This window comes from Sturnus vulgaris, chromosome 29, assembly GCF_052056855.1.
Source record: "Sturnus vulgaris isolate bStuVul1 chromosome 29, bStuVul1.hap1, whole genome shotgun sequence".
Taxonomy (NCBI): domain Eukaryota; kingdom Metazoa; phylum Chordata; class Aves; order Passeriformes; family Sturnidae; genus Sturnus; species Sturnus vulgaris.
This window is the reverse complement of record NC_142271.1, coordinates 3445860-3462053: the sequence shown is the minus strand read 5'-3', so window position 1 is coordinate 3462053 and position 16194 is coordinate 3445860. Positions and strand designations below refer to the sequence as shown.

General features: G+C 61.9%; 2 protein-coding genes and 1 long non-coding RNA gene across 9 annotated transcripts; 2 read left to right on the top strand and 1 right to left on the bottom strand.

Annotated features, from left to right (window-relative positions):
- Positions 1-3283, top strand: LOC148220931 (uncharacterized). Its single transcript, XR_015808749.1, has 2 exons — positions 1-191; positions 3186-3283. It is a non-coding gene; the product is annotated as an uncharacterized LOC148220931 (long non-coding RNA).
- Positions 3284-5934: 2651 nt separating this feature from the next.
- On the top strand, positions 5935-13465 carry HMGA1 (high mobility group AT-hook 1). 7 transcript variants are annotated; one of them, XM_088180230.1, is made up of 6 exons: positions 5935-6060; positions 6288-6410; positions 9913-10017; positions 10742-10822; positions 11228-11278; positions 12346-13465. In XM_088180230.1, the coding sequence occupies exons 3-6, from the start codon at positions 9916-9918 to the stop codon at positions 12397-12399; spliced, it is 288 nt and encodes a 95-aa protein (XP_088036356.1). In that variant the 5' UTR covers positions 5935-6060; positions 6288-6410; positions 9913-9915; the 3' UTR covers positions 12400-13465. The 7 variants fall into 7 exon arrangements, with proteins under 7 accessions (XP_088036356.1, XP_014728107.1, XP_088036354.1 ...); XM_014872621.2 differs by having other exon boundaries at positions 12343-13465; XM_088180228.1 differs by having other exon boundaries at positions 10739-10822; positions 12343-13465.
- Positions 13466-13676: 211 nt separating this feature from the next.
- Positions 13677-14879, bottom strand: SMIM29 (small integral membrane protein 29). The gene is made up of 4 exons (XM_088180231.1): positions 14620-14879; positions 14516-14541; positions 14337-14442; positions 13677-14072 (listed from the first exon to the last, which is right to left on the bottom strand). The coding sequence occupies exons 1-4, from the start codon at positions 14728-14730 to the stop codon at positions 14010-14012; spliced, it is 306 nt and encodes a 101-aa protein (XP_088036357.1). The 5' UTR covers positions 14731-14879; the 3' UTR covers positions 13677-14009.
- Between the last annotated feature and the right edge of the window lie 1315 nt (positions 14880-16194).

Sequence of the window (16194 nt, the reverse complement as noted above, 5' to 3'; positions counted from 1 at the left end):
GCCACGCGTGCGGCTCCGCTCCTACCCACGGAGGAGCAGTTGCCAAGGGAGCCGTTCCGCGGGCCCGGAGCTGGCTGGGAAGGTGGGTGACAGCCTGGCAAACTCCCACCCGGCTGCTCTCATGATGGGTGGGGGGTACCAGGGCACGGCAGCGCTGAGGAACATCCTGCCCCCTCACCGAAGTTTTGAAGGTGGGGAAGGTGCTTTTCCTGGGCCATAGGGATAACCAAGTCTGCTCCCCACCACCGTGGATTTAGGGGCACGGAGGGCTGGGGTGCTCAGGCCCTCGGTGCCTTCCAACCCCTCGGACCCCCCCTCCCAGCCCCTGAGCCCCTCGGTGCCCCCACAGCCGCCCCGCCAGCCTGTCCCTGCCATTTGAAAGATGAGCCCGTGGCAGAGTCGGGCCAGCACCGAGTAACCGGAGCCGGGAAGGAGCGGTGACCCCCGGCCCGTTATAGCCGGCCCTAATCCCGGCCGGGCTCGGTGTCACATTCCCAGGGACCGGGAGAGCCGCACCGCAGTGGCAGGGACACGCCGTGTGCCCTCGGGTCCCCCATAGGGACAAACGCGCTGTCCCTGAGCCCTGAGCTCCGGGGACAAAGCGAGCAACACGTGGAGGGCTCGGCCCTGCCGCCGGGTCACCAGAACCCCCCCAATGTCCCTCCCAGGGCACCAAGCACCTCCCCGCGGGCACTGCCAGGGGGAGAGACGGGAACGTGCCTCGGCCCTGCCCGGCCCGGCCCCACTTTGCCCCCAGCCCACGCCAGCACCATCCCACTGCCGGTGAGGGATGCTGGGACCCATCCAGGGACGGGCGGGGGGAGGATGCGGAGCCCTCCCTCCATCCCGCTCCACAGCCGCAGCCTCTCCCCGTTAGGTGGCAGCAGGAAACCGCAGCGTTGGCTTTTCCAGCCTAAATTATTCCATAATTCTCTGATTCTGGCTACGTGGGAAGAGCGTTCCCCGCAGGAAAACGTGCCGCTTCCATCCCAGGACGCTCCATCCCGCCCTGGCCTGCCGCTTCGGGTCATTCACCGGCCATTAGGTGACCCCCTGCCCGCCCTGACCCATCTCCTCCCAAAGCCTGGGGTCAAATCCCCAGGCCATGGAGGGGACACGAGCAGGGCTGCTCCGGCTCCAGCTCTCTTCTCCCTTTCACCAGCAGCCAGTTTGGCCCCATTCCCCGTCCCGTCACCTCCGGCATCGCCTCCCTTTCCCATTCCCCTGCCTCTGTGTCACCCCGGGCCTCCCTGTGCCAGCGGCTGAGTCACCCCCGGTGACCAGCACCTGAGTCACGGGGACGAGGGAAGTCCCCCGGTGCTCGATGCTTTTCCAACCGGAGCTGAGTAAACGGGAAAGTGTCAAGGAATTTGGCTGGGGGGAAAGTGTTTTCTTGGAGCCCCGATAAGAGCAGCCTCTCTGGTGCATCCCCTTTGCCACAGTGAACTCGCAGCTGGCCAGGGAATGGGGGGGTCCTTCCCTATCATGCAGAGAGATTCCAGGGCATGGAGGAGCTAGGAAAGGCTGGGAAAAGCAGGAAAAACATCCCCTGTCCCTTGCACCGCGTGTCCTTCAGCCCCCTGCAAGCGCCTTGCAGTGCATCCCCCCGCCCGTCCTTGGATGCTGCCGGCAGCCACCACCTCCTTCTTTGCCCTGTTCAGATTTGATGTGCAATAAAATACCTTGATTAAAAAAATACCAGGCGGCCAGACTCCCCTGCGAGCCCGCCAGAAAGCCCGCGATTAATGACCCTCGCATTCCCCTCCACCGCGTCTCCGTTAATGATTTACAGCGGCTCCTCCCCGGCATGTCCCCTCCCTCCCTTCCTCCCCGCGGCGCCCCCAGGCCAGGGCAGAGGGGAAGGGGCTCCAGGGGGGCCCCGCAGGGATTTTCTCACCCCCTGGCACATTCCCTGCGTGGGGACACCAGAGGCGAGGAAGTTACCACCACCCCCAGCCATGGGTCAGCCGCATCCTTGCACAGAGAGGACGGCACATGGCTCCATTCCTGGCGCTTCCCTGATTCCTGCCACGCGGGAGGAACCCGGGCTGGGCTGGCAGCCTCCCCCCACCCACCTGAGCCCCAGCACGCTCGGTGCACATGTGCCGAAGTGTGGGGGGAGCCGGGAACGGGGCCAGGGCTGCCCCCCGCAGCAGCCCCAGGCTTTGTGCTCCCGGCAGGCAGCCCCGAGGAGGTTTCATGTTACTGGGAAACTGGGATGGCGGGATGTTCCCGGGGCAGCCCCGCAGACAAAAGGCCATTGTGCAGCCGCGCAGCGATGGCTGCAGCCCCAGAGCATCCCGCTCCCTGCCAGAGCCAGCAGCCACCCCAGGCCCAGGAGGTGGCACAGCCGGTGTCCGAGGAGCACGGGGGGCCCGAGCAGCTCCCCAAAATTCATGGGATGCTCCAGCATGGAGTGCCCAAGCCAGAGCACCCCAGACACGGCCCCTTGCCCATCCCCATCCCACCGAAATGCACCCACACCATCCCAGGGGACAAGAGTGGCACTAAGCCAGACCCTGCTGGCACCGAGAAGGGGTGACGGGCAGGGACAGGTCCCCGCAGGTCAAGACGTGCAGGTGAGGGGCGGCTGAGCCTGAGCCGCTTTCCAGCCCCACCGGCTGATCCTGCTCGCCCTGCGGCCGCCATGGATCAGCCGATGCTGTCTCGGGATCATCAGGGTACAGGGAGTTATTTATGTGCATTTCCCTGTGCGGGGGCTGTGCTTATGGCAGCCCCAAGCACCTCAGAGCAGGGAGCACCTCCAAATCCTTCTGCTTCCCACCGCCACAAAATTCTCTGAATCCACAGCTCCCAGTCGGGGAATCCAGCCCCCGCCACGCCCCATTAACTGCTGTTCCAGAGGGTTCTGGAGGTGACAAACACACCCGCTGTAATTAGCCAGGTGGCCCTTCCAATCACCCAACAACCTGAGCTGACTCAGAGGATCGGGTTTCCTCTTTCCCAGGGAAATTAGCAGGAATTAGGCGCCCAAATCCCAAACGCAGCTTTGCGGGGCTCGCTGGCAGTGCCAGGACGCAGGGCAGGGCAGGATAAGATGTGTGCCACTCAGGGCCACCCTCTGGTCCCCCATGTATGCTTTTCGGGACAGCCACTCAGCACCCGCGGTTCGGAGGAGCCCAAGGAGCTGGGGGTGACTTCAAGCACTTTTTTTTTTTTTTCAGGGCACTTTCCAGAGGCGCAGCTTTTCTCAAGCACCACTTTCTCCACCAGGTCTCCTCCCAGGCTTGAAATTGGCTAAATAAATCGAGATACGAAATAATTCACGTGTGCACGCCCCATTTGCAGCTTGTACACCCCACGGCGCTGGCCTAGGGCAGCGTCCTGCAAACTCCGGGCTCAAATCGGCGGCGTTAAGCCTGTAAGTTATCAGGTGATTTAGGAATTTGTCCCCAGAACCGGGCTGCAGGAAAACGCTGCCCTGGTGAGAGCTCAATCTGCTTCAGGGGTGAGAAGGAGGAAGCAGCCATTTAATCAAATTAACAGGCCTGGTTTGGGGTGGGTCGGGGCTGTTTGGCCACATGGGGCTTCATCAATGGGGCCATCGGGGAAACAAAGCCGGGAGGGGAAACAAAGGGCACGTCCCTGTCCCTGTCCTCCCGCGCCATGGCCGGCCAGCCTGTGAACACCCGGGCCGGGACATCCCTGTTCACATCCCGGATCCCGGAGCCGCTCCCAGCCCGTTCGGACCCCCGGGATACCGGGGCTGCACGGCTCCGTGCCATGCCAGCCCAGCACGGCACAGGCTGCTCCGCCGTGCCCCGCGTTGGGCTCAGCTGCCGTGGGGGGATAATAAATCATTTGTTTCCCCGTTTCCAGCCATTTTCAGCTTCTTCTCTGGTTGCAGAACTCAACCGCAGGATGGGGGAACTTGCCCAGTCCTGCTCCCAAACCCACTTGGCTACGAGCTGTAAATCAGGAGCCCAAATGCAGAAACAAAAGTGAAAATGTTCTTCCAGGACTGCAGCCCTGGGCCCTGCTCCAGCCCAGTTTTTCCTCTGTTCTCCCCTCCTTGCACGTGGCTGTGTGCCTGTACCTGGCTCCTAGGCCATCTCCCCACGTCTCTCTAGTTCTGGGGCACCACTGCAGCACTATTTTTCTTTAAAGACTAAGTGGTCGCCCCACGGGTGAACCCAGTATGGGCTCAGAGAGTGGGGAGCTGCCAAAACTTTGAGGGATTAAAGCAGAGCAGCCCCAGTCGTTTGCAGGACTCAGGCTGCTGCCATTCACCGGCACGGCACAGTAAATAACGAGAGATATTAATAACAACGAGCCTCTGCCAGGACACAAACCAAGTTCCTTGTTGGGCTCACAGCAAAGGGGAAGCCTGAGAAGCAGTCTTGGTGTAAAAAAAGCCACATCCAAACCCAGGCAGGGCTGCCTGCAGGTTGAGGAAACATTTATTTTCGCCAAAAAAAAAGAAAAGGATACTTGGGGTCTGCAAACAACCGTTTGCCAGGACTTGAGGCCCTGGGATGGGGGAGACGCACCCAGGAGCTGCACGGGTGCAGGCAGGGTGGTGCTTGCACTTCCTGCAGGTGTTAGGGAACAGGAACCCTCTTGCAGGAGGGTTCTTCCCCCTCTTTGCTTTCATTTTTTAATTGTCAGAAAAGAGACACTGCTCCGATTGTGTTTTAGGCAGGGGAATTTGCAGGGGATTTGAAAAATCCAAATAACAATTAGCAGAAACAAGTGCCCCAAGCCTGGCTGGGTTTGGTTTGTTTTGCATCACAAACCTTGCCTGCCAGAGCAGTTTTGCACAAGCAGCTATTGATACTTTCACATTTCCTCTTTTTAAAGGTCCCCTTTTTTTTAAAATTTTAATAAAAACTTGCCTGAAACTTAAATCCAGCAGTCTGAAGTTCAGATCCTCACTTCAGAGTCCAACCCTTAGAGTCAGGATGGTCAAAAGCACCTAAATCAGAGTTTCCATTAGATTTGTGATTGTTGTTTTCACAGTTGGCAGAAATTTCACACAATGGGATCCTAAGCTCTGGACATCCAGGTATCTCATGAAAGAAAACCAGTGCAATTTGGAGTCCAAATGCTCCACATGTCTTACAAACACGGCCCTGGCACAACAGGGGCCATTTTTGGGGTACCTCACCCGAGAGCTGGTCTCAGCTGATTCCAGACTGACCCAAACCACTTCCAAACTGACCAGAGGAATTCTGAACAAAGTTTTTTTACTGCAGACTGAGCCCAGCACCTTCTTAAAGCCCAGGAGAGCCTCAGGGCTGCTCACAAGCCCCCCAAGCCCCATTGTGTCGAGCAGGACCTGATCCCAAACCCCACTGTGCCGAGCAGGACCTGATCCTAAACTCCCCTGCGCTGAGCAGGATGTGCTCCCACACCAGCCTTCCCTTTCGCCAGAGGTGCTGCAGTAAAATATTAAATTAATATCATGACACGATCCAGGCGGCCCTGGGAGCCCCGGGGAGGGAGCCCCCACTGCTGGTGCCTCCAGATGGGGACCAGAACCTTTTTTTGTTGGGAGTCTGACCTGGTGAGGAGGCAGCAAACAGGAGCACCGTGCTTTGGCCATGGACACATGGCCCAGTCCTGGCTGGTGATTGCCCTCACGGGGGGGGACACCAAACCCCCCACGCCAGCCCACAATACAGAGAGGGGAGAGCTGGGGGTGTTTCCATCGGGGGGGGGCACCCATCGTGGGGCCACCCAGCCGGGGGGGGGGGGGGGGCAACCGCCCCCCACCCCCACACAGCCCCATCCAGGAACATTCCCGGAGCGGGAACACGAGGGTGTCTCAATCCTTCCCGGCGCTGCTTGCAGCCTCCCAGGGGACCCTCCATGTGGCTGCAAGGACCCTCGGGCAGGCAGGGCCGGGGGCGCAGCCGCCGCCGCAGCCCTTTGAACGGCCCTATCGCTCCCGGCCGCGCCGCCCCGCGCCGCCCCCGCCGTGATGCGGCCCCGGCTCCGCCTCCCCCGCTCCGCCGGCGCTGGGAGCTCCCTTCGCCTGTTTGCCCTTATTTAATTTCGAGTGTGATTTTGCTATTTTTAGCAGCTGGATCCCCTCCAGTAAGGCTAGGAGCTCGCTCCGGTTTTTTTTTTTCCCCCCCTCTCCCCCCTTTCCCTCCCCCCTCCATTTTTTTTTTCCCTCGTTCCCTGCAAATGATTTTGACCCAGCTTCCTTCCTCCTGGAGCAATTTTTTTTTCTCTCTCTCTTTATTATTTATATAAATACGCGGGGCCTGGCGGGGCCGGGGATGCGGGGCTGAGCCGCAGCCTCTCTCTTCTCCTTGCAGATCCGCAGTCGCCGCGGGCGGGGGGTCCCTTCGCTCCGCAACACAGACCCGCCGGGAAAAACAAAACCATCAAACCGCCCCCAAAACCCTCCGCGAACACCCGGCTCCGGGATCAAGCTGACTGTGAGTGCCACCTTCCTCTTCCTTCGGCTGCGGGGGGCGCGGGGGGCCGGGGCTTTGCTTCCTCTCGCCGCATGCGGGGCACGCTCGGCCCCGGCGTGTCGGGCTTTGCAGGGACGCGGCTGCGTGCGGCCGGCGGTGCTTGGCTTTATTATTGGTATTAATTATTGTTAATAGCAGGGTGATGCACCTGGCGGGCCGCGGCGGAACGGGGTGGGGGGGGGGGGGGGACGGGCGGGGGTCCCCGGTGCCGCTGCTCCCGCCGCCGAGCGACTTTGCTGCACTTACTCGGTTTGCGGGTGATGCAAACGCCCCACACCGCGCTCGGGGCCCGCATGGCCCCGGGACGGCCCCGGGACAGCCCACGAGGCCGGGACCGTGCAAGGTGCGTGGGGCCGCGGCCGGTGCACGGGCGTGGGAGCGGGACCCGGCCTTGGGGGCTGGGATGGCGGGAGGTGCGTGGGGCCGGTGCGAGGCCAAGCCCGGCTCACGGGGAACGCGCACACGCGGCTCGGGGCGAAGTTGCGGTGCTGGGGCTCAGCCACCCCCCCCCGGATGGTGCCCCCGCATCCCGCCAGCCCCGCACCCCGCCAGCAGCGCTGGCTCCACGAGGGGTTTTATTACCCACCCCCCCCCAGGACAGGGGCTTCACAAAGCCCTGATGGTGCCCTTCCTGCCTCTTTTCTTTCTCCTCCACCTCCCTCCTTCCTTTCCTTTATCACTTCCTTTTATTATGCATCCCAGGAAGGAAGGGGGGGACTTTCCTCAATGGCAGCCCCGGGGTGGGGTTCAGAGCAGCCCCACGGCGGGTCTGTGCTAAGGAGGAGCCCGCACATCCCTCCCGGCCCGCACCCCTGCCCAACAGGCTCTTCAACTTCTGCTCCACGATTCCTTCCCCTCCTCCTTCCCCATCCCTCTGCCAGGAGGTGCGGCTGGGATCCTTCTCCAGCTGCCATCAGGCTGGATTTTCTGGGCGTGAAGAGATTTTATACATATATATATAAGTATATTTTTATATATATATATTTTTTTTTTAATTTTATTTTTTTAAGATCTAAGCCCCCGCCTATCTTCCCGCTTCTCCTGGGCCAGTTTGTTTAATCTAAGAGTAGGTGGCAGGAGCGGGGGATTTATGGGGTTATCTGCACGGAGCAGCATAAGCCAGCACAGGCAGCTGGGAAGGCAGGACCAGGCCCAGGAGCAGCCGAGAGCGCGGTTCCGAGGGGACAGGTTGGGCTTGTGCAACCTAGAGGTGGCTGCTGAGGACAGCCCAGCTCGGGGTTGGAGCAGAGGGAGCCATGGGGCTGGGGGAGGAGAGCCCGGCGGCTCAGCATCCATAGGGATGGAGAAGGGGAGGAGGTTTCCTTCCCCCAGCTCCATCAATCGAGAGGCAGATGTGGCCCCTCCACCTCCAAACCGTGCAGAGATGTTTCCCCCCCTCCCTCGGCCGCGGGGAGCCGGGCAGCCCCTGCCCGCGTCCCCCACTGATTCCTCCCTGCCTGGAAAGGTTTCTCCCTCAGCTGCTTCCTCTCCTCCATGGCAACCCAGCTGCTCCCTCCCTCCCTCCATGGCTCTGATGCGTGTGAGCAGGGCCGGAGCTGCTCCCGCCATGTGCCCGGCATCGTCCCACAGGCTCGGAGCACACCCCGGGCCTGGCCGGTGCTGCCGAGCCGGGGGCATTGCGGGGAGCTGGGGCTGCTCTCGGGAACAGGGGGGGCTTGGCTGGGAAGGTGCTGGCATGGGAGAGAAGCATCCCCCATTTCCAGCATCCTCCTCCCAACCCCCTCTGCCTGAGCGGGGCTCCCTGAGTCCCCCCAGCTCTGCAGCCCCCTGGGGAGAGCTCTGAGGTGCTGGAGGGAGGGCTGGGATGAGGAGGGATGGATGGGTGAGATGCAGAAGCATGGGTGGGAGGTGCACGTGCTTTCCCCAGCACCAACAACTTTGCAGCAGCAGGAGCTGCTTTTGGTGGGGGATGGGGGGCAGAGCCAGCGGCATCTCTGTCCCGTGGAGGGTCCCCTTGGCATTCCCAGCCGGAGCTGCTGTGGGGTCTGGTCCCTCCTCCAGGGGTGGAGAGCACGGCAGGGTGGGGGCCATGCTGGGCCCATCTGTTTCCAGCTGCGGGAGGGGGCACGCAGCAGCTCCAGGCTGCGCTGCCTCTCACAGAGATTGACTTAAAAAGAGACAAAACCCCGTCCCAGCCCAACCAGCAGCCGGCCCTTTGCTGGCCTAAATCTAAACCATACTTCTTTTTTTCCCTAAGAGACTCCTTGATGGGCTCTGGGATGCTGTGAGTAATATTTTCGGGGTGTTTACACTACGGCATGGTTTCTGTCTCCCAAAAAAAAAAAAAAAAAAAAAAAGACTCCGAGGGTGGTTTTTGTTGTTGTTGTTCTGCACTCATGAGTCACTTCCAGAGGGGAGCAGGAGCTGACGCCTGTTTTTTGAAAAGGCTCAGAGGTCTGAGTGTGGCTCCTCAGGCTGCATGTCCTGCCCACACCCTCCCCAGTGAGGCTCAGTGTCCCAGGGGGCTCAGCACCTTCTGCTGTTGCAGCCCCACTATCCCAAGTGCTCCCATACCATCAAATCGAGACCAGTTCCTCAAAACTGAGCGTTATTATCCCAGAGTTAGGAGGGTGCCTCCATCAGCACACAGACTGGGCACACAACCTTGGACCTGCCTCTGTTGCTGCTGGGAAGCCTCACAGCTCCACTCTGGGCAGGTGTCCCCAGCATGAACTTGGTCACCTGGCCCTGCGTGGGGTCACCAGCAAGCACCAGGCCTGTGGCAGCAATCCTGCTCCTTGCCACCCTGAGTCCATCCTCCCGGCTCCTGGGCTGGCAGACGGGCATGGCTTTGCCCCACGGCTCTGGAAAAGCAGGTTTTCCCTGTGCCCCTGGGAAGCATCGAGGTGGAGAGGGGAAGATGGAGCCTTTTCCTTTGTGGGATTGCTCCAAGAGCAAGGGAGAGCTGCCCGGCCCTTTGGAACAGGCACAGGGGAGGTGACAGCCCAGTGTCCCCAAGTTAAAGTGCCTGTCTCTAACCCCAGCTAGGTGGCAGGAACAGGGGCAGGGGTGCAGCAGTGCCGAGGGGAGCAGGGCTGTGGGACCCTGAGCCCCACTCCAGGGTCCTGGCACCCCTCTGGTGACACCCATGGTCCCCAGTGGCACCACTCATCCTGTCCCAACTCATGGATGCCAGCAGCACATGTGGGATTTCATATTAAACCTGGAGCCATTCTCCTCTTTTTGAGGAAAAGGGCCAGGCTCTGCAGGATGGGCTGGCCAAGCTGCTGCTCCCCAAACACCTGAGGGGACCCCAGGAGCTGCCTGAGCACTGGCTGGGCCTGCAGGGTGGCCATGCCATGGCCTTGGGCTACTGCCCTGCAGCCAGTGCCAAGAGCATGCAGGGGGCATCTCACCTGGCCCAGGTGAGGGCTGGGGGATGGCACGGCTGGCATGGTGAGCCACAGCCATGGCTGATTGACCTTCCTCCCTCCCGGGACAGACAATGAGTGAATCCAGCGCCAAATCCAGCCAGCCCCTGGCCTCCAAAGGGGAGAAAGACGTGTCGGAGAAGAGGGGCCGAGGGCGGCCTAGGAAGAAGCCGCAGGTACGTGGGGTCCCCTATGAGAAAGGAGGGACTGGGCACCCCCAGGGTATGGGGCAGCAGGAAACCCCCCCCACACCTACGCCCCTAGGCTGGGGACACCCCCAGTGCAGCCCCATTACCCCTTTGAGCAGCACCTCCCCAGGACTCGCCAGCAAGACCCTCCTGGGGGGCTCCAGAGCACCCCAGAACTCCTGGCCCTCGCTGGGGGCTCTCCTGCCCCTCCCCAGGCCCTGCTGAACCTGCCTTTGCAGACAGGCTAATTAAAGCCCCATTAGCAAAAGCTGCTCAGAGAGATAAGATGCTGCTGGAGCCTTTATAGTACCAAACCCCGCTCAGCCCCCCCCCCCCAAGGCAGGTGGGGTTTGTGCACATCGTTTTCCTGCAGAAAAGGTGATTTGTGGCTTCCTCGAAGCTTCCTCGGCTGCTGCAGCACCAGCAGCAAGCAGCGTCTGAGCTGAGGGGCCGTGGGGAGCATCCACGTGAGCTGAGTGGGTGATGCTGGGGGTGGAAAAGGTCACGTATGCCCAGCTGAAGGAGACACAGGAGCCTGTGCCTGGTGTCTGATCGCCAATCCCAGTGTGACCAGTGCTCCCAGTACCACATGGAAGAGCATCTCTGCCCTAGTGGGGTCTGCTGGGGACAACGGGACTCCCAGGCTGGAGTGTCCTGGGGTGCACTGGAAGCCGCTCTGTGCATGCAACCCCCTCTGCTCTCCCTCCAGCAGGAGCCCAGCGAGGCCCCGACCCCCAAGAGACCCCGTGGACGGCCGAAGGGCAGTAAAAACAAGGCCACCACAAAGGGCAGGGTAGGTACCCGGGGATGGGGCTGCTCCAGCTGGGTGCTGGTACCACAGGTCTGGTTTGAGCTCAATTATGGACAATCAGGGCAGATCTGCCTCAGAGGTGGGGACTGGGAGGTGGGAATCTGGCCCAGGGAGGGTGGGGGAGCTGGGGACCATGTGTCAGCACCAGGACACCCGAGATAAACTTGTTTGCAAAACACGCGACTCACATCCTGCACCCACCTTGTGACTCACGGGGCATCCCAGGGCTGGGGGGGCTCGGGGGGCTGGCAGCAGCACCCCAGGAGATGCCACTGGAGTGATGAATCTGGCAGGCACGGGTGGGAGGAAGGGGAACACCGCCCACCCCTGCCAGCATCCTGGGGACAGCCTGGTCAAAATGCCTTTTTTTTTGTTGTCCTGGCTTAGAAAGCTGCAGTCACACCAGGGAGGAAACCTCGAGGGCGACCCAAAAAATCGGTGAGTGGGCTTTTCCCTACCCTACCCACCCTGGCAGGGCGCTGGGCACTTTGGGGGCACAGCAGCTCCCCAGAGAGTCCCATGAATACAGGGTGGATGCTTTCAGGTTGGAGGAGCTCAGAGCAGTTGTGTGAGTAGGACACGGCACTGGGTGGGCTCCAAACCCCCTAGGGCTGGGGATTTCAGGAATCCTGCCCCCCCCACCTCCCCATAGGCCCAAGAGCAGCGTTGGGTGTTTGGTCCTGCCCTGGGGACGTGCTGGCACACGCCTGCCCAGATCCCTGCACAGCATTCCTGCAGCCCGTGGGTGCAGCCACCCCCTTCCTTTACTGAGCTTTCCCTCCTCCATTCCATTTTTTCTCCATTCCCCTCAGTTCGCAGCTCAGGCAGCTGCCAGGTACCCGGACAGTTTCATCTCCCTTCCCTGCGTGTCCCAGATTTTGTTCTTTTTCCCACTGAAATTCCTTGCAGAGCTGAGGGTGGCAAACCCGAGGTGGCATCCTGGGGTCTCCTGTGCCGGTGTCACAGTGCCAGGGGCTGTTTGGGGACCCCAGTAAGGGGGGCGGTGTGGGAGGAGCCTGTCCCGTGCCAGCGGGGCCGTGCCGGGGACACGATGTCCCGCTCTGGCAGGCGCGGTGGCGTTTTTGTGAATGAAGCGGGAGGAAGCGGGGGCCGGTGTGACTCAGGCTCACTCAGCCCTGAGTCACCGCCGCGTGCGGGGTCACGGCCGCCCACCCCGGCCTGGGGGCTGGACGGGGACACCCGGGACTGGACAGGGACAGCCGTGGCTGCCACCACCCCCCGGTGGCCACTGGGGACCGCCGTCCTAGCCACCGAGGTGTTGCACAGTCAGGGGTGTGGTCTCCTCTCCTCACTGTGAGCCCACCCTGGGGTTTCTCACCTCTCTCCAAGCTGGAGTCGGGGCCAGTCCTTTAATGCAGGAGGGTGCTCAGTTTCCCTCGTTGCACAAGGGCTGTGATGTGTGTGGCCAGCCCTTTGTCCAGGGGCAGTGCAGTGGGGCTGCGCTCCCTGACACCCCCCGGCCACGCTCCCTTGCCTTGCAGCAGCAGGACGAGGAAGAGGTGAACATTTCCCAGGAGTCATCCGAGGAGGAGCAGTGACACCTCCCGAACCGGCGCTACCTCATCGCCCGACGGCCCCGCAGCGGCCGGGGGAGAGGGACGGGGAGAGACCCACTGTGCCGCCCTGGCTTCCTCCTCCTCCCTCCTCCTCCGCTCCCTCCTCACCCTCAGACAACGGCAGCACTGGAAAATGGCCCAACCCGGGCGGCCCCCACAGCCCCCGCCCGGGGGGGGCACCTGCCCCAGCTCCCCCCCTCCCCAGCCCTGGGATTCGGGGCAGCCCCACTGGAAAGGGGGATCATGGCAGAGAGCCGGGGCTGGCACCCCCCACCTTCACTGCCCCCCACGCAGTGATCTCACCTGGCTGCCTCCCCCAGCACTGGGCTCTGCCCTGGGGCCTCTGCAGGCAAGAGCCGGGGGGGCAGTGAAGGTGAGACCCCCCCCAATGCATTAGACCTTTGCTCTGGCCCTGCTACCCTGGGCAACCCCCTTTGTCCCCCCAGTCCTGGGTGACTGCACTGTGCGTGGGAGCAGCTCCCGCAGCGCTGCCAGGGCCCGGTGCCCATCCCCGGGGGTGCCCATCCCCAGGGGTGCCCGAGCATGGCTGGCTCCAGGCAGCCCTTTCCTCATAGGTTCTGGTATATATATATTTTTTTGTTTAGTACTTTTTTTCCTTTCATTCACAACTACCTCTGGATATTTAAGTTCCACTCTCTGAACTCACAGATGTGCTGCTGCGCTGCCGGGGCACCGTGGGCTCGGTGGTTCCTGTTTTCGGGGTGTTGCTGGGGGCTGTGGGGTATTTTTTTTTTTCCCCCTTTTTTTTGGGCTCCATTTTTCTTTTTTTAAAAAAATCGTTATTTTGAGGTCTAGTTCGCTCTGCTGCTTCAAGGGATCGAGGCTGGCAGGGCAGAGGTGTGGGGGGACCATAGGATGTTCCCCCTACTCCTCTGCCCCGGCACGACGGCTGCAGCGGGACCGGAGGTCGGTGCCGGGCGGCCCCGGCGGGAGAGAATCGGGGTTTGGTTTGGGTTTCTTTTTTGGTTCACTGTTAACGACCTTTTGGGTTCCTATTTGCAGTTACTTGAATAAAACATTTTATGGATGTTTGTGACGCCTCTGTTCCCGGCCCCGGCTGGGTGGGGCAGGGGTGGCTCCTCCCCGGGCATCTCCTCCACAGGGACATCCGTGCTGGTGGCGGCCACCAGCCATCCACGGGGATGAGCTGCCGATGGAAACACAAACAGGCAAAGCCCTGCTGCCCCCCAGACTCCCAGCCAAGGCCAGGAACTCCCAGCCCCACACCGAGCCTCGGGGCCAAGGCAGAGACACATTTATTACCCCATCTTCCCCCAGGCATCCCGTACCAGCAGAGCCCGCTGCTCCCTGCCAGTCTGCCAGCCCCTGTGGGCCCTCCCGGCATTTTCCAAGAGGCTGCTGGAGCAGTTCAAGCAAAACAAAAAGGCAAAATCAGGCACTGAGGTGGGAGATGTCCCGTCCTGGTCAGTGCTCAGAGGTGAGGGCAGCGGCTGTGGCATCGTGGCACCACCGTGGGCACATCCTGCCTGTTTTGGCTGATGGTACCAGTGCTGACACTGTCCTCCCTTCCCTCCTGCGGGCAGGATCCGGTCCCGGTGCTCCAGGCAGGGTCAGGCCCTCCAGTCCCTGCGCGGGGGCCAAGAGGGCGAGGGTCCCCCCCAGCCGGGCACCACCTGGAACACAGAGGGACACACCTGCAGCCCAGGGCATCGTGGCGGGTGGGGAAAGCACTGCCCACGCAGCCCAACCCTCCCAGAAACCTCTGGATTACACCCAAAGCCCAACTCCCTCGAGGTTGGACTCAACCTTCTTGGAGGTCCTTCCCAACCTGAATGATCCCACGATTCCCCCTCGGGACAGGCACCTCACTTGCTGCTGTTTACATTTTTCATGGAAAAAACACAGGATAAACACCAATTCCCACCACAGCAACCCACCTGAGCCTCCTCAGCCTCCACCAGCAGCTCCTGCTCCGACTCGGGCGGCTCCTCAGCCGGGTCGTAGCTGTACATGGGCAGCAGCCGGTGCCGCAGCCGGTCGGACCTGCCGGGGGTCAGTGGTGAGTGGTGACCCCACAGTCCCCCCACGGCCCCCCCAGCGGCGCTGCCTCGCTCACCTGCGCTTCTTCTTGACGTACATCACCTGCGGGGAAAGGCATCAGCAGCGCGGGGCTCGGCGCTGGGCTCGCTGCCCCCCGATGTCCCCAGCCCGCCCACTCACCGCGGCCAGGAGGGCGCCGAGGAGGGTGAGGAGGAGGAAGGGCCCCAGCACGGAGCCCACCAGCGAGTCCCCCGCCGCGCCCGGGGCCGTGGGGGCCGTGGCGTTGCTCATGGCCCAGCGCCGGCTCCTGCCCGCATGGGGGGGACGCGCCTGTCCGGCCCCACGGACGGGAGCTCTGCAACCCACAGCCGGCCTCGGGAATCACCCACCGGCCTCGGGAATGACCCCCACCCCGACACTGACCCACCACCCGAGAATGACCCCACCCCAGGAATTCAGCACCCAGGAATGACCCTCACCCCGGGAATGACCCCCACCCCGGCACTGACCCACCACCCAGGAATGACCCCACCCCAGGAATTCACCACTCAGGAATGACCAGCGCACAGGTAATAACCCACCTCCCGCCCGCTAATTACCAACTACCCGCTAATGATCCCCCACCCGGTATCCCCCATCCGTGGGGGATGGGGTCACCCCGCACCCTCCTCTATGCAGAGCTGGGGAGGGAGGATCCGCCTTCACCAGCAGGAGGGGCTCCCGCACTGGGCTCTGCCCGGGACACCCCCGGACCCCCAACCCCCACCCCAATTCCCCCCTTTTTCCTCGTCCGGTTCGGGATGCCCCGAGCTCCCCCCTCCCCCCCCCCCCCGCACTCCGGGGATCCCCGCGCGCGCGCCACGCCCCGCCCCGCCCACCTGCGCGCGCCGCCCGCGCCCGGAACCCGCGCGGCGCGTGACGGGCGCGGGGCGGGGCCGAGCGCGCGCGCGGGAAAGGGGCGGGGCGGGGCCCGGGAGGGGCGGGGCTTGGAGGGCGGGGCGGTGGCGGCGCGCGGCCGCCAGGGGGCAGCAAAGACCGGGAGGGGGGAGGGGGGAGGCGGGAAAACGCGTGAGGGGAGAAAAGGAAACGCGGTAAGGAGAGCCCGGGAAAATGGGAAAACAAATGGAAATGTGGGAAACCGGGCAAAGAGAGACAGGGAAGACGGGAAAATAAATGGAAATATGGGAAACCGGGCAAAAAGAGACAGGGAAAACGGGAAAATAAATGGGAATGTGGGAAACCGAGCAGAGAGAGCCAGGGGAAACGGGAAAATAAATGGAAATGTGGGAAGCCGGGCAAAGAGAGACAGGGGAAATGGAAAAATGGGGAATAGGGTGAAGAGAGTCAGGCAAAATGGAACAATGGGAAACCGGGAGAAGGAGGAAGGAAAAAAACAGGGAAAAAATGGCAAGAAAGGAAGAAAAGGCCCCTGGTGGGGGGTGGAAGGCACAAGGAAAGGCGAGCAGAAGGGTGGGCAGAGAAATGGAGGGAGGGATGGGGAGGTTACACATCTGGCCAGGTGAGTGCACAGCTGGGGTGTGGATGGGGAAAGAGAGAGGGATGGATGGATGGATGGATGGATGATGGATGGATGAGGGATGGATGGATGGATGGATGGATGGATGGATGAGGGATGGATGGATGGATGGATGGATGGATGATGGATGATGGATGGATGAGGGATGGATGGTTGGATGGATGATGGATCCATGGATGGATGGAGATGCAGGTGTGGTGTGAGACAACCAACCCTCA

Coding starts and splice junctions, on each gene's coding strand:
- HMGA1 (XM_014872617.2), top strand. CDS start 9,916: ATGAGTGAATCCAGCGCCAAATCCAGCCAGCCCCTGGCCTCCAAAGGG. Junction 10,018..10,738: donor GGCCTAGGAAGAAGCCGCAG/GTACGTGGGGTC, acceptor CTCTCCCTCCAG/CAGGAGCCCAGCGAGGCCCC. Junction 10,823..11,227: donor AGGCCACCACAAAGGGCAGG/GTAGGTACCCGG, acceptor GTCCTGGCTTAG/AAAGCTGCAGTCACACCAGG.
- SMIM29 (XM_088180231.1), bottom strand. CDS start 14,730: ATGAGCAACGCCACGGCCCCCACGGCCCCGGGCGCGGCGGGGGACTCG. Junction 14,542..14,619: donor TCGGCGCCCTCCTGGCCGCG/GTGAGTGGGCGG, acceptor CTTTCCCCGCAG/GTGATGTACGTCAAGAAGAA. Junction 14,073..14,336: donor TGGAGGCTGAGGAGGCTCAG/GTGGGTTGCTGT, acceptor TCTGTGTTCCAG/GTGGTGCCCGGCTGGGGGGG.